Consider the following 16,982-nt stretch of genomic DNA (forward strand, 5'->3'; position numbering starts at 1 on the left):
TGCTTATCCTCACAAAATCTTTTTTTATTTGATCTGAGCATTCAGATTCTAGAGCCCAGCCTCTTAACTGGGTGTCAATAATTCCGTGATCTAAACAAAGGAAGGGATTTGTATCGCTTCAGAAATAACTTTGGATCTTCTCTATAACCACCTCAGAATTCAGTTCAATGTAGGATAATTTATCAGTCAGCCTCTGTTCCTCACTGGCTTTATGGCCATTGTTGCTGCCTGCTTGGCCACTCCCCATATACCTTAGCCCCTCTACTCTTTAACTGGAGAGGAATCTAAATAAAGGAGCTATGCTCTAGAATAGGGCCAAAGCATCTTCTCAAGTCCCCTGATGAAGTCTTTATGAATGGTAAAACCTAGTTTTTCTAAGTCATGGAAAAGGACTTTTTTCTCTTCAGAATGAAGCAGACAGCCATACGCTACAATAGTATACCTATCAGTACACAGACTTCGGTTGACAGAGAATTCCAGGGTTGGAAGAAGCAACAGAGATTATATGATTCAGCTTTTTAAATATTGTTAGTCTAGGTAAGATTATTAGCTTCCAGCATTTTTTGGTGATAACATGTCGTTTTTAGGAAATGGTGATAGTGATCAATTTATCTTCCCAAATTAAAAGAGACAAGCCTAAAACTTGTGTGTTCAATACAAGATTGCTATCTTAGTATCTCATGGTATCTCATATTCAGTGTTCTTTGAGTTTCAAGAGTTCTTGATATATTAGACGTATTAATTCTTGTCCATCATACATATTGCAAATATTTTTCCCATTTTCTCTTTTACTTGTGTTTTATTATACTCATATTAAAATTGTATTGTCAGATCTCTTCCATTTTTTAATTCTCCTTTCTATCTTCTTGTACTTACAAATTCCATCTGTATCCCATTACTACACAGCCGTTCTTTTGCATCTTCTCCTAGAACTTTTATGATGACATTTTAAATCTATGTTTGTTAATCCATCTGGAATTAATTTTCACATAAAGTACATGATTCCCAAAATTTTAACCAGCTGTTCCAGCACAATTTCTTGAATTTTTTTCTTTCTCTACTAATTTGAAATGCCACATTTATCATCTAATATGTTCTTAGAATAGATGACCCTGAATTGCATTCGCTACTTGAAGTTTAACTTTTCTTGGCTTTCTTTACCTAGTGATAATGTTTATTTCTACAATATAGTAAAATGATTTTTTTCTTTACTAAAACATGCTACTCCACCGTATTGTTTCCACACTCTGCCCTTTGATTAAAATATTGCGTTGGCTTCCCGTAGTGCCTGGAGTCCAGCCTCACCACGGACCACTGTCCCTCCTGCTGTTTCAGCTGCCGGGCTCGTGCCTGAGTCCAGGCTCCTTGTCACCATCCACTCCTTGTCATTCTCCAGGAACAGTCTTTGGATGCCAAATGGACCCATAAAAACAGATGGAAAATTCAGGGCTTCACTTAAATTAAAGACATAATTGGATATCTTTCTCTGTTTTCTTAAAAATCATATGTCATATGAGTTTCTTTGGAAATAAGGGGATACGAAAGATGATTCTTGTCGAGTTCAGCAAATGTGGAAACCAACTATGGGCAAATCCTGTGCCAGAAATTGTGGGAGATATGCATTCATTCAACTAATATTTATTGAGGACCTACTGTGTTCTCAATCATCTCCTTGTTCCAAGGACACAATGGGAAGCTAAAGACACATAGTCTTGTGTATGTTGGAGCTTGTATTGTAGTAAGGGATTCAAATATTAGCTAAATTATCTACACAAATAAGCGCATAATTATACATTTTTGTAAATGCTATAAAAATTATTATGGAAACATCTAAGAATCGCAAGTAGGAGTAAAGCACTGTTCATATTATTAGATACAAGTCCTTAATCAGATATATTATTTGCAGATGTTTTCTGCCAGCCTGTGACTTCACTTTTTATTCTCTTAACAGTGTCTTTTTTTTTTTTACTTTATAAATTATTTATTTATTTATTTATTTATGGCTGTGTTGGGTCTTCATTGCTGGGTGTGGGTTTTCTCTAGTTGCAGTGAGGGGGGCTACTCTTCGTTGTGGTGCATGGCCTTCTCATTGCGGTGGCTTCTCGTTGCAGAGCTGGGGCTCTAGGCACGTGGGCTTCAGTAGTTGTGGCACGTGTGCTCAGTAGTTGTGGCTCACGAACACTAGAGTGCAGGCTCAGTAGTTGTGGTGCACGCACTTAGTTGCTCCATGGCATGTGGAATCTTCCCAGACCACGGCTCAAACCTGTGTTCCCTGCATTGGCAGGCGGATTCTTAACCACTGCACCACCAGGGAAGCCCAGGAGTTTTTCATTTTAATGAAGTCTACCTTACCACGTTTTTCTTTCATGGATGATGTTTTGGGTATTGTGTCCATACACTCATTTCTACACCCAAGGTTATCTAGCTTTTTTCTCCTATATTTTCTTCTAGAAGTTTTATAGTTTTGTATTTTACATTTAGACCTATGACTTACCTATTTATTTACTTTAACATCTTTATTGGAGTATAATTGCTTTACAATGGTATGTTAGTTTCTGCTGTATAACAAAGTGAATCACCTATACATATACATATATCCCCATAGCTCTTCCCTCTTGCATCTCCCTCCCTCCCACCCTCCCTATCCCACCCCTCTAGGTGGTCACAAAGCACCGAGCTGATCTCCCTGTGCTACGTGGCTGCTTCCCACTAGCTATCTGTTTTACATTTGGTAGTGTATATATGCTATGACTTAGTTTAACTTAATTTTTGTGAAAATTTTGTAAGTTTAGTGTCTAGATTCTTTTTTTTTTTTCTTCTGCATGTGGATGTCCAACCATTCCAGCACCATCCTGAGGAACTTTACAGTCTAGTAAAGGGAGTAAGACCTGTACACAAGTGATTGACTGAAATGACTTAACTCAGATGTTCGTCCAGAAGGATGTACAGAATTATGCTGAGGGTTTAAAACAGGTGGCATTTGAGGTAGACTGTGAAAAGTTTCATCACACAGATGGGACTGAGGAGGAAATTAAAAGACAAAGGACAAATCTTACTTATTTTTAAAATCTCACTCTGAGTGCAGTGTTGAGAAGGATATCAGAGGCAAAGGTGGCAGCAGGGAGGCTGCTGTGGTGTGAGATGAACTGTAGTGGAGGTGATGGTGTTGAGAAAGGTTTGGTTCTGGATTGGATTTGATGAAAGAGCTGAGGGGATTTGTGCATGGGTTGCAGGAGGAGTATGAGAAAAAGTCAGGAGCCAGGGGTCAGGCTGACAAGCAGACGAATGGATCACCATGGGCTGAGATGAGGGTCGTGGGCAGGAGCAGGTTTGGGACATACTAAGTCAGCCACCTTCACAGCCAAGTGAAGCGTCGAGTGAGCAGCTGGGTGCTTAGGTCTGGAGACGAGCAGAGCTGTCAGTGCATGAGTGGTATTTAAAGTGATGAAATCAGGAAGTACATGTTGATAGACAAGAAAATAGCTCTAAGGACCAAAGCTTGGGAGACTCAAAAATGTGACAGTAGGAAGATGAGGAGGGACCAGAAAAAGATACTGAGATGGAGATGCCAGTGAGGTAAGGAAGAGAATCAAGAGAAGGACATAAGACACCAAGACAAACGTGTTCAAGAAGAGTTTGTCAAGTGCTGCCAGTAGGTTAAGTAAAATGAGGACTTAGAACGGACCGTGGGACTCAGCAATGTGAAGAAGGTCACTGTTGTCCTTAATGGAAGCTGTTTCCGTGGAGTGTGATGACAGCCTGACTGACATGGGTTTTCTTAATGGGTGGAGTGCAATTGAAGAAGTTAAGTATAGATCATTCTTTTGAGGATTTTTGCTATAAAGCAAGGAAATGGAATGGTAGATGGAGGAAACAAACTCAAGGACAGGTGGTTTGTTTGTTTCTTTTGGGGAAGATGTTATAACAGTCGAGAGGGAGAAATGAGTGATACAGGAGAGAAAGAGGACCCAGCAGGAGTGATATCCTTGAGTAAGTGAGAGGACATGGAATCCAGCGCACAAAATGGGATTGGCCGTAGGTAGAGGGGGGACCATTATCAATAGTGACTTAATTCTCTAAGCAATGAGAAACCATTACAGTTTGGTGGGTAAGTGGTATGATTCTTATGCTTTGTAATCTGCGTATTCCTTCCCCTTTCACTAATGGACAGATTCAAATGCATAACAGTCTGCCCAAAAATAAACACTGAAAATGCAGTTATGCTCAGAATAGAGTGGGTTTCATGTCCAGAAAAGTTGAAACAAACCCTTGTGTTTACCTCAGCAACTTCTCCAGACCTCATGTCAGATCAAGATCTTTACGCTGTTTTTGAAATTGCTGAAATGTTTCACTTTGAAAGTAAACTTCCTAGTACCTGAAATCAATTTTCTGCATACATTTTACCTCTTAAAAGTCCCCAGTGTGGCTTATTTTGTATTCCTCTTAAATTCTGCTGAATAATAATTTTTCAAATTATCATTCCTTGACTACCAGTGGGCTAACACTACCTCAGACAAAACTGGAAATCTAATGAGTGAAAATCGCTCCAACTCACCACTTTGTAAGAGATTAAGTCACACATCGGAATTTAGAGGAAGCTTTAAAGAATATTATATATAAGGTAGTTCTTGATGGAAATAATGAGCTCTTTTGATCATCCATGAAGTAAGTTTAATGTGTTGCATTTTCCCAGTGAAGAGGAGAAGACAGATCAAATGCATGAGGCTGTTTTCTGGTAAATTGTTATCGTTGAATTTAGCAAATCAGCTTCACAGATGTTTTTCAGTTTCTTAGTATCTAAAGTTGACTTTTACTATGATTAGTAGTAAGTTCTCAAATCAGAAAGGGTTTTCTTTTTTATTGCTCCTCAGGCATGAACGTCTTTACACCAAGAAAAGTAACTTCAACAGATCTTTAATTTCCAGCCTCAAGGATGTGAATGATTTAGCAACCCTAGAAGTTTTGGATGAGGTAAGAAACTCAGCTTAATTAAACTTAAACATTCTGTGTATTTAAAAAAATTTATGGAAGTGGTTTGAGGAGGAGGCTCTTTGAATAGCATCTGTAGGTTTCATGCTTTCTTCATCTCTTAGCTTCCTGATCATCCCTCCTGTCTTCAGTTTTACTGTGTGTAACTCACGTTTGCAGATCTCTCCGGCCTGGTGTCAACTTTTTCTTCTTTTTTATATTCGAATTACAAAAGTGCTAGTTCCCACAAGCTTGAGTTGCTTAGGTCCAAGACCCCTTCTTCCCCTCAATTCTCCCCAGGAGTCTCAAAGGGGTGATTTGCTTCCTACATCACCATCTCAGTGGCAGGACCTAAAGCCTCGAAGATACCTTGAGAGCCTGTCTGTTACCATGGTCAGTGGACCCCTCGTGGGATCACAGAGCCCACCTTTTCGGGAAATGAATTCTGCTTGAAACTTCTTATCCCAGTGACCTCAGAAATATTTCAGGCATCTCTCATGAAGGTACCAGTCCAAGCCAGTAAATTATAGTCTCATCCTCTTTTTCCTCATCACCTTTTATTTCAGATAATCACATCATTAGAGAAATAATAAGGCTCCTTTTCAGTAAAAGGTTGGGATCACTACCCTGCCTGATCCACAGGCTTTCCTTTTTTTAATACTTCTGATACATTCCTGAGCATTTTGCTTAAAAATGTCGCAAATCAGGAGGCATATTCTGAACTGAAGTAGTCATTTGGTAAATTTGGGGTTGCATAAACAACTCAAGTACTTCCTCAGAATAATCTTTCTTGAGAACATCAAACATCTTATAATCAAATAGTGTTTGTAAGCCAGAGATTGCCAATACCTTTATGAATCTTTGTGTATCAGATTTTCCAATGATGTGAAATCCTAAGCTTGTGGATTATAAAGAAGGCTTTACTAATCATATTGCTGGCCTACGTATTAAACACTGGGTTGGTTTGTTTCTATGGTCTGTGTTTTATTTTTTTGTCTCTTTTTTGACCCAGGATCTTTTGTGCCATATACTATAAATGATGATGTCTGGCACTGTTAAAATTGATTCCGTGTATTCATATGATTTACCAATTGTGGAAGTTACTTTTCTGTACTTTTTACTCTGCCTCAAAGCCAAACATTTAAGCAAGGGAACTAAGACATTCCACAGAGCCATCGAATAACCTTCATTTGGAATAAAATCATGTTCACTATATCTTCTCTTCCCTTTTCTAGTGTTCTTTCTCTTTACTTCAACTGCTGCATTTACTTACTTCCTTGAAAGCATTGTGTATATATAATCCCTGTAGCATATAATATATTCTGTGGAAAACACAGGTAACAATGACATCCCTCTACAGCTCTCGAAAGAAAAGAAAATACCCAGCAAGGGGAAGGATAGTTGCTGACCGGAGGTTACACTTCTTACTCTCAGTAGATCTATTTCTTTCTGATCCTTCCTCCAGATTCCAAATGTTTTATTTCTTATCATTTACTTTTAAAATGATAATTGACCATCAGTCATTTTTAACAAAAAGAGATTACTTTTATTTCGTTATAGAATACAGTCTCAGAGCAACTTGAGAAGTGTTACTCCAGAGATCAGATTTACTTCTATGTGGGAGACATACTCATTGCTCTTAACCCTTTTCAGAGTCTGGGTCTTTATTCCGCAGAGGTATGTGGTGTGGCTTGTACACATTTTCTTACTTTGTACAAAAACTTATACTCTTCAGGTATTTAAATTAATTTAATTTAATTTTATCTAATCCTTTGAATAAACAGTAAAATAATTATTGTTAAAACGTAGAGATAGGAAAAAACAGAAGATGAATCGATCTGGATGCAGTTTGTGGTCTTTGTGTGAGATATGTTAATTACTTCTTGTCATTGGTAATTGGTAACTGGTCCACACTACATATCGTATCAATAAACAGATGCCTAAAAAGTATAGACTTAATGTCTACCTCTGAACCAAGTATAGGAGAGTCAATAGTAAAATTACATTGTATATGTAGGTACTGTATACTTAATGGCTATAAAACTCATCATTATGAGTTTAAAAATTCCTTCTGGTTAAATTTTTAATATCAGACAATATGTTTTATGAATATAAGCACATAATTATCCATTATTCACCCCTAATGTTTAAATATAGAATAGTGTTCTGGAGTTAAGCTAGGCTGTTTTTCATTTTCAATTAGATCCATACTCTTCTAGCTATTTGTGTACTCTAGAATATTATGTTGTATTATAATAGTATATTACTCTAGAATAATACTGTGCTTAATATAATTTTTTGTGTGAAAAGTATGTAATTCTCTCAGTCTCTACCACTTTAAGATTTACAAGAATAATGGCATATTTATGAACCTTGACCAAGTTTTAGAAGACTGGGCTTTAGCACAAATTCTGCTATCAATTAACTATGTGATCTTGGGCAAAGCAAATGAGAAAGTGTATGTTAAATGATATGAAAGGAAAAAAGTAGTGATCGTATGTCATACATTATTATATCCAAGGAATAGTCAACAAAATGATACCTGATTGTCTTATTTATAAAGTATCTGCTTATTTAAGGAAATCATAGTATTTTGAAACTTTAAGTTCTGCTTTGGAAGTGGTATGCACTTCCAAAAGAGTCTTCTTTTAAATACCACTGCCAAAGTGATGTCATATTATGTCATATCATTTTTCCCTGTTGTTTTATGTCAGACTTTTATTTTATATAATTGTCCATGATTTGTGCATGTATGTGTGTATGTAATATGGATGTGATGTTTTGGTGGTATGAAGCTGTATTTTGATTCACCTTTTGCTTTAAAAATTAGCACTCTATCTGTAAATAAGTAGGATTTAAACAAAAACAAAAGCCCTACAGCACATGTTCTTTTTAACCTTTAGCATTCCAAACTGTATATTGGAGCAAAGAGAACTGCCAATCCTCCTCACATTTTTGCCATGGCTGACTTAGGATACCAGTCTATGGTAACATATAATTCAGATCAGGTAAGGAGAGTTTCACATTTTTAGAAATTCTCCTCTTAGTTTCTCGTGTGTCAGCTGAATTTTGTGAGGATGAAGTCTTCTTACAGTTTCCTTTTCTCACCGTGCAGTGCATTGTTATTTCTGGGGAAAGTGGTGCTGGAAAGACTGAAAGTGCTCATCTCTTAGTTCAGCAGCTGACAGTGCTTGGAAAGGTATAATTTAATTTTTCTCTGTCCTAACAGAAATATTTGTTATACTTCAGAATTTAATTTAACTGATTAGGTTAATATTTACGAATTTCCACATTTAATAATGCACAGAAATTATAACACACTTGTTGTCCTTTGTGAGTTTAAAATATAACAATATAAAGAGCATATGTTTTGTTTTAAGCAAATTCTAACTTTTCTCACTCTTAGTAGGCAAGGCTTTATAGAGGTGATTTTCTTTCTTTTTTGCCCTAACGTATTCTCTGAATGCTTTCCTTACTTCTTCTCCCTTGGTTACCAGCAAGATAAAGGGGAGTCAATATACAAAAATTAATTATATTTATATATTGTATACATACTAACAATGATCAGTTTAAACTTAAATGTATTATTTATATTAGCACCATAAAACATGAACTATTGAAATCTAGATCTTACAAAACATGTAAAAGATTTGTATGCTGAAAAATAGAAAAAGTTGATAAAAGAAATCAAAGAAGACCTGAATAATAGGAGAGATATGACATGTTCATGGATTAAAAGACTCAATATTATTAAGATGTCAATTCCCCACAGATTGATCTATAGATTCAATGTAGTTTACAGTAAAAATCCCAGCAGGATTTTATTTTTTAGAAATTGACAAATTGAATGAAAAATGTATATGGAAAGGCAAAGGAACTATAATAATCAGTTTTGAAAAAGAACAAAATTGGAGGATTAATAAATGCTACCTGATTTCAGACTCACTGTAAAAGCTGTGATAGTCAAGACAGTGTGTTATTAAAGAAAAGATGGTATACAGATCAATGGAATAGAATAAAGAATCTGCACATATATGATTTATTGATTTTCAACAAAGGTGCAAGGTCAATTAATGATAGTCTTTTAACAAATGGTGCTGGAATATGTGCATACAAAAGGATTGAACCTTACTCTAGACCGCACATACTTTAAAAAATTAACTTCAAATGGATCATAGACCTAAAGATTAAACCAAAAGCTATAAAATTTCTAGAAGAAAATTAAGTCAGTTAACTTTGTTTTTTGTCATTTGGGGTCAGGCAAAGAGCTGTTAGATGCAACATAAAAAGCATAATCCATAAAGGGAAAAGTTTGATTTCACCAAAATTAAGAACATTCTGTTCTCTGAATGATACTGTTAAGAAAATGAAAAGACAAGCTACAGACTCAGAGACACTCTAATAAAAGACTTGTATCCAGAAGATATATTTTTAAAAACTCATAAAATTCCATAATAAGAAATCAAATAACAATTTAAAAATGAACAAAAAAATTGACTAGCCATTTCAGCAAAGATGATATGTAAATGGCAAAAAAAGCAAATGAAAATATGATGTTCAACACCAGTAGTCATTAGGGAAATGCAAATTAAAACCACAGTGAGACACCATTACATAGCCATTAAAATGGCTAAATTTTTTTTTTAAACCTGACAATGCTAAGTGCTGGCAAGAACATAGAGGAACTGAATGAAACTCGTGTATTGCTGATGAGAATGCAAAATGGTACAGCCACTTTGGAAAACAGCTCAGGAGTTTCTTAGAAAGTCTAACCATGCTTATCATACAACCCAGCAATCCTACTCCTAGGTATTTGTTCAAATGAAATGAAAACCCATGTTCATACAAAAAAGCTACAGACAGATAATTTATAGGAGCTTTGTTCATCATCTCCAGGGAGTGGAAACAACAGAACTAGGAAATGAATAAACAAACTATGGTACATCCATGCCATGGAATATTACTCAGCAATAAAAAAGAATAAACACTGATACAAGCAATGAAGCTCACTGGAAGAGATTTGGATAAATCTCAAATGCTTTAGACCAAGTCAGAGAAGCAGATTAAGAAGACTACATGTATGGTTCACTTGCTGTGTCATTCTTGCAGATGTAAAACCGTAGGCACAAAAACAAATCAGGGATGTTCAGCAGCTGAGAGTGGAGGGAAGGGTTGCAAAGAGTAATGAGACAATTTGGGGGGTGATGGGATTGTTCTCTATGTGGACTATAGTGGGAGATTTATGGTCGCATATGTTTGTAAAAACTTTCAGAACTATATAAAGGGTGAATCTCTATGTAATTTTACCTTAATTTTTAAAAATGGGATGTTGAGGATAGAGACTTGGTTTGATTTTCCAAGTAGAGTCCTTGAAATAAGATAAATCAAGAATAATGTGTTCTCATTAGGCTAATGGCTAAAAAAGAAAAATCATTGTGTACAACTTATCCCTGCGAAAATGTTTATAGTGATTTGCATAGTTAGAAGTAGAGTCATCTTAAAATTTTTGCTGTCACAGTGATTATAGGAATCTTGTGCTACAAAGCACTGTGGGTACAAGGCCAGACCCAACCACTGTATATATAAAAGGGTGCCTCATGGTGTCAAAACAGCTGCTTAATTGAGTCTAATTCATTGTCAGAAGAATTTCATGTTCCTGTTAAAAATCAATTGACTGGTTATATGTTTTCCATCATGGGTGTGGGTATGGAATAGAAATATACTAGTAACCAGGCCTGTGACCCCTCAGAACTGGAAGAGCCAGTAGAGGCCAGGAAGGGGGACCTACCTCAGGGCTGTCATCTCAATCCCTTCCCCATCCCCTTGCCCATCCACTTCCCTCTCCTTACTTCTGGGATAAGCATCACTCTACAAGCTTTTAAGTTCACTGAAATAAACGTCATTTTGGAGAGAGTTGGGATGGTGTGTGGCACGGCATACTCTCCTGGCGTGGAAGAGTTGAACACCTGAATAAATTTACTCAGGGGCCTTTCGCACGGGCCTTTGCTATTCTTTCTTGATTTGTGAAGTCAATAGAGGCTCTCGTCAATAACGGATTAACTTGTACGAATGTTGTTTTGTGGATGTCAGCACATCTAACGTTTATTTAATATCTTTATCTTGTGCTAGATCTAAAAATGTGACTTGATATTAATTGGAGACGGTGATATAAAAACAAAAGAATTCTACCCTTATCGGGACTGAGTGTGTCTTTTAGTTATTTCCTTGGTAAAGATTTAGCAGATGCAAAAATGGTATGTTTGGTGGATGGAATTTACCTTTGTAATACACAGTCTTCAAAACCTAACGTAGCAGGGCACTGCTACCTAATACAGGTGGTTGATGTTTTCTCACCTTTTCCATGAGTGCAAGGCCAGCCCCAAACAACATTTAAAAAGAGTCAATGATCCCAATTCTTGCTCCTCTCTTTTCTCTCCCCTTATTGCCTCTTTTAGAGGATATCCAAAATCCTTATATGCCCTCAAAACCGCACTGTAAATGCCCCCTCGGCCCTCCCCAAATTCTAATGTAGCCTATGTTCCAGAAATACCTGCTGCTCCTCCCTTACATAAACATTTCCGTACCTTTAACACAGCTGACTTCAGCAAGGTATTACACTGAAAATAATCCACTTGATCTGTTTCTACTAAGATGTGAATGACTGATACCTCCTTAAACCTCTAAGAGGGGAGATGCCTTCTAAAAGAGGTTGGTTGTTAACCCAAATAAATTTTCTGGTGGAATTTCAGTTTAATAAAGTGGTAAAGAAAAAACCCCCAACATGATGCTTGTTTTGGGGAAGGAAAATGTGAGATGGTGTAGGAGAAAATGGAGGGCCAGCCACGTAGGCCCGCTGGCCTGGACCAGGGATCCACATCTCCCTTCCACACAGCCGAGCTGTTCTTGATTTTCACAATTATTCCCTCTCCTCTACTTCTGAGTTCACACGTTATCTTTACTCCTCTAGTTGCAGGTTTGACAGCTTCCATGGAAGCAAGGGAAGTTGGTCCACAGCTTTGGGGATCTTGTGGATGGGGACCCATATAGGTAGAGGAGGAATAACAAAGTTTGAGATGTACCTCAGTATGCGTAGACTGCTTATAAATTGTGTTTGTAAATCAGGAACTTAACAGAACTATATTTGAATAGAAAAAGTGTAAAGGATCTCTTCGCTCCTCTAAGAAAGGAAGTGAGTGAATGTACCAGCAGGAGGGGAAAAATATACTAGGTTGTAACTTCTGGCAACAAACCAAGAAGATGCACTTGTATGTTTACATCTACATAAAGTGCTTATCAGAGAAGAGACATTCCATTCTATACAAAATTAATTTTTTACATTTTTTTAATATCTTGACATTTTCTCTAGGCTAATAACAAAACCCTGCAAGAGAAGATTTTACAAATGAATAATTTGGTGGAAGCCTTTGGCAATGCCTGCACTATTATAAATGACAATTCCAGCCGATTTGGAAAATACTTAGAAATGAAATTTACCCCTTCTGGGGCTGTCGTGGGAGCACAGATTTCTGAATACCTTCTGGAGAAATCCCGAGTTATCCACCAAGCCATGTAAGTTCATGTCACATATTTCCTATTTTCTGGGAAACGTAAGCAAAGATGATGCTTTTGTTTTAATAATAAAATGTCTTACTCATTTAACAAAATTTCAACAGAATTTTATTGATCGTCTACAATGTGTGAGGCATTTACTGTTGGAAGCAGAGATGCCTCAGCACTGTCTTACTCTCTCATATGTTACATCCAATAAAGGAGTTAATACATAGCCTAAAGTTTATGAAAACAGATAGAAAGCCTAAGCCCATCGTAGAGGTACTAACAGGATAACTTAGAGTAATTTCTTAAGTAGGAGAGAATATACTTCTCTACACAAAACAAGTATGAAATTTAATTAGAAATAACAGTCATTTTTTTTCTTTTAAGTGCTGGTATATATAAATAGATCTTTGTATTAATTCTATGCTTCCCAATGTTTATACACAAGGGACCAAAAAACAAACAAACAAAGGATTCAGGAAGGGGCTTTATTGTGTGTTCTTTTTCCTGCCTGCTGATAAGCCACCAACACCATATTCTGGGAAGTTTAGGTTGAGTGAGTTCTTTTAGGTGGAGTGAGTTCTTTTAGGTTGAGTGAGTTCCTTTTAGGCTGAGTGAGTTCCTCAGTTTGTAGCTGAATGACAAAACTTTTCTCCTGTCCTCATGATTCCAAAACATCTTTGTTTGTTGTTCTTAGGAAAAAACTAATCACAACATGGAATTTGTACCCTGATCTTTATATTATTTTTTTAAAAGTTGTGGCAATTTAGAGTCTTCCAGTTTTCTTATGTTGATTTTATGCCAAACATATCTACATTATTGTAGTTATGTGTTGTATGTTAAATTCTCAGGAACATAAGCTTCCTTTATGTACAAGTACATTAGTATTTAATTATAAGTGCCTTCAAATTTGCTGTCATTCAGTTTATGATAAATTGTGAATATAAGTTGCTTGGAGCCGACCTCTGAGCTCAGCCTTCAGTGTAGAAATTATCCTTTGGTCTTCAGTTCCAAAAATGTCAGGCATGACTTTTAGGCAAATGTGGCTTTGAATTGTGGCTCCCTGACATGTAGTCCACCTTGGGTAAGATATTTAAACCTTAAAGACCCTTATAGGATCTTGTTTCTGCAACCTACTGTGTTTTAGAATTTGAAATGCTTAACCTCTCTGCACCTCAGTTTTTCGTTTTTAAAAAGGAGTTAGCAGTGGTACCTACCTATTAAGATCATGCCTGTAAAGTATTTAGTGCAATGAAGAGCACATAGAAAAAACCCCATGCAGTTTAAGCCCTTATTAGCAGTAGTAGTGTCGATAGTTGTGTGAAGATTAGAAATAACATCTCGCACAGTACATGGGACACTGACAATGTCAGTAAATAGCAGCTCCTGTTATCAAGGTGTGCTGGGGCCCAGAACTTAGTGGGCATGTATGTTAGTGCCTTTACCACCCATACCTGGAGGAACCTCCAGGTCTTATGCAAGTGTGGAGACTTTTTTTTTTTTTACATCTTTATTGGAGTATAATTGCTTTACAATGGTGTGTTAGTTTCTGCTTTATAACAAAGTGAATCAGTTATACATATACATATGTTCCCATATCTCTTCCCTCTTGTGTCTCCCTCCCTCCCACCCTCCCTATCCCACCCCTCTAGGTGGTCACAAAGCACTGAGCTGATCTCCCTGTGCTATGCAGCTGCTTCCCACTAGCTATCTATTTTACGTTTGGTAGTGTATATATGTCCATGCCACTCTCTCACTTTGTCACAGCTTACCCTTCCCCCTCCCCAAGTCCTCAAGTCCATTCTCTAGTAGGTCTGTGTCTTTATTCCTGTCTTACCCCTAGGTTCTTCATGACCTTTTTTTTTTTTTAGATTCCATATATATGTGTTAGCATACGGTATTTGTTTTTCTCTTTCTGACTTACTTCACTCTGTATGACAGACTCTAGGTCCATCCACCTCATTACAAATAGCTCAATTTCATTTCTTTTTATGGCTGAGTAATATTCCATTGTATATATGTGCCACATCTTCTTTATCCATTCATCCGATGATGGACACTTAGGTTGTTTCCATCTCTGGGCTATTGTAAATAGAGCTGCAATGAACATTTTGGTACATGACTCTTTTTGAATTATGGTTTTCTCAGGGTATATGCCCAGTAGTGGGATTGCTGGGTCATATGGTAGTTCTACTTGTAGTTTTCTAAGGAACCTCCATACTGTTCTCCATAGTGGCTGTACCAATTCACATTCCCACCAGCAGTGCAAGAGTGTTCCCTTTTCTCCACACCCTCTCCAGCATTTATTGTTTCTAGATTTTTTGATGATGGCCATTCTGACTGGTGTGAGATGATATCTCATTGTAGTTTTGATTTGCATTTTTCTAATGATTAATGATGTTGAGCATTCTTTCATGTGTTTGTTGGCAGTCTGTACATCTTCTTTGGAGAAATGTCTGTTTAGGTCTTCTGCCCATTTTTGGATTGGGTTGTTTGTTTTTTTGTTATTGATCTGCATGAGCTGCTTGTAAATTTTGGAGATTAATCCTTTGTCAATTGCTTCATTTGCAAATATATTCTCCCATTCTGAGGGTTGTCTTTTGGTCTTGTTTATGGTTTCCTTTGCTGTGCAAAAGCTTTTAAGTTTCATTAGGTCCCATTTGTTTATTTTTGTTTTTATTTCCATTTCTGTAGGAGGTGGGTCAAAAAGGATCTTGCTGTGATTTATGTCATAGAGTGTTCTGCCTATGTTTTCCTCTAAGAGTTTGATAGTTTCTGGCCTTACATTTAGGTCTTTAATCCATTTTGAGCTTATTTTTGTGTATGGTGTTAGGGAGTGATCTAATCTCATAGTTTTACATGTACCTGTCCAGTTTTCCCAGCACCACTTATTGAAGAGGCTGTCCTTTCTCCACTGTACATTCCTGCCTCCTTTATCAAAGATAAGGTGACCATATGTGTGTGGGTCTATCTCTGGGCTTTCTATCCTGTTCCATAGATCTGTATTTCTGTTTTTGTGCCAGTACCATACTATCTTGATTACTGTAGCTTTGTAGTATAGTCTGAAACCAGGGAGCCTGATTCCTCCAGCTCCATTTTTCATTCTCAAGATTGCTTTGGCTATTCGGGGTCTTTTGTGTTTCCATACAAATTGTGAAATTTTTTGTTCTAGTTCTGTGAAAAATGCCAGTGGTAGTTTGATAGGGATTGCATTGAATCTGTACATTGCTTTGGGTAGTAGTGTCATTTTCACAATGTTGATTCTTCCAAGTGTGGAGACTTAACTGGTTCTCAGAACAATCTTTCGTGCTCTCATAACTGTGTAAGACTCCGTCCTTCAGGTCTTTGGGGAATGTCCACCTAAGACGCTGAATTATTGGGATTTAGATGGGGCCACAGTGTTGCACAGTGTCAAGGGCACCATCGCAGCGGGTTGCCTGGAGTTGTGTGCTGCAGTGCCATCCATGTAGAGTATGATGTGAGCAGTACTCTCAGCAGCTACACAGTGAGGCTCTGGATTTGTAACCATACAAATAATCTCATTCATGCTTATTGAACTATTGCACCATATAGTCCAGGAAATAGCACAATTAGGATCGTATTTTAGGCATACTATTAAGAAAGGAAGCTTATTTTCAGCTGGCCTAAAGGATTATAGTTTTACAACATTGTTTATTGGGGAAAAGTATTCCAATTTACTATCAGGTTGAAATATATCTCAGTAATAATTCAAGTACATCTGCCTTATAATTCTTCCATTTTTCCAGGTTTTTTTACATCTGTTTTTTTACTTTACTTAATTTGAATTGCATTGTTAAATTCTAGAGAAGCTTTTTTAATGATCTTTAAAAGTGAAAATATCAGTGATGTAATAGAAGGATTCTTAGTAGGCCCTTTTTAAAATGATAAATATAAATGTACCCTATCATTCAGGAACTGGAAGGAAAGAACCAGTTCAGAGGGTTTAACTGAGAGGACTGTTTACAGAGGTAGAGGGTATTGAAGAACCAAGAATAAACGGTGAGATGCCCACAGATGAACAGCGTTGAGAAATCATTCCTACACCTGGGTCTGAAGGGCAGAAGGAGGGACCACACTGCAGAGCCTGGTGAGAAGTAGGGCTGTGGAGGACTGCTGCCTGTCGGGAGCTGCTGCCTAAAGGAATATGGTCGTCCCTTTGTGTCTGCGAGGGATTGGTTCCAGAGCCCTCTGCCGTATCCGCGGATGCCGAGTCAGCCCTCTGTGTCCGTAGGTTCCACATCCACAGATCCGGTTGGTTGAATCCGTGGATGTAGAACCCGTGGTTGTGGAGGGACAACTGTACAGCTACTGGGAGAAAGAGAGCAAGTGAGGGGAGGAAAACCTCGACCTCTTCTCCCTCCTTCCAGCCTCCTGCCTGTGCTCCCTGTTGACTGAACCCAGCTGGAAGCCAGAGAGCAAGGGAGCCCGGGAACGCCGGT

The 16,982-nt window shown here is 37.4% G+C and overlaps 1 protein-coding gene across 1 annotated transcript in view; it reads left to right on the forward strand.

The window, feature by feature from the left end:
- Positions 1 to 16,982, forward strand: part of MYO3A (myosin IIIA) — a 184,739-nt gene that overhangs the window by 77,455 nt on the left and 90,302 nt on the right. Inside the window, exons 11-15 of the mRNA XM_060164931.1 lie at positions 4,872 to 4,971; positions 6,529 to 6,645; positions 7,872 to 7,976; positions 8,084 to 8,167; positions 12,335 to 12,537. Of these exons, the coding sequence (XP_060020914.1) occupies positions 4,872 to 4,971; positions 6,529 to 6,645; positions 7,872 to 7,976; positions 8,084 to 8,167; positions 12,335 to 12,537 (609 nt within the window). The remainder of the gene's footprint in view (positions 1 to 4,871; positions 4,972 to 6,528; positions 6,646 to 7,871; positions 7,977 to 8,083; positions 8,168 to 12,334; positions 12,538 to 16,982) is intronic.

This window comes from Lagenorhynchus albirostris, chromosome 1 (assembly GCF_949774975.1).
Source record: "Lagenorhynchus albirostris chromosome 1, mLagAlb1.1, whole genome shotgun sequence".
Lineage (NCBI taxonomy): Eukaryota > Metazoa > Chordata > Mammalia > Artiodactyla > Delphinidae > Lagenorhynchus > Lagenorhynchus albirostris.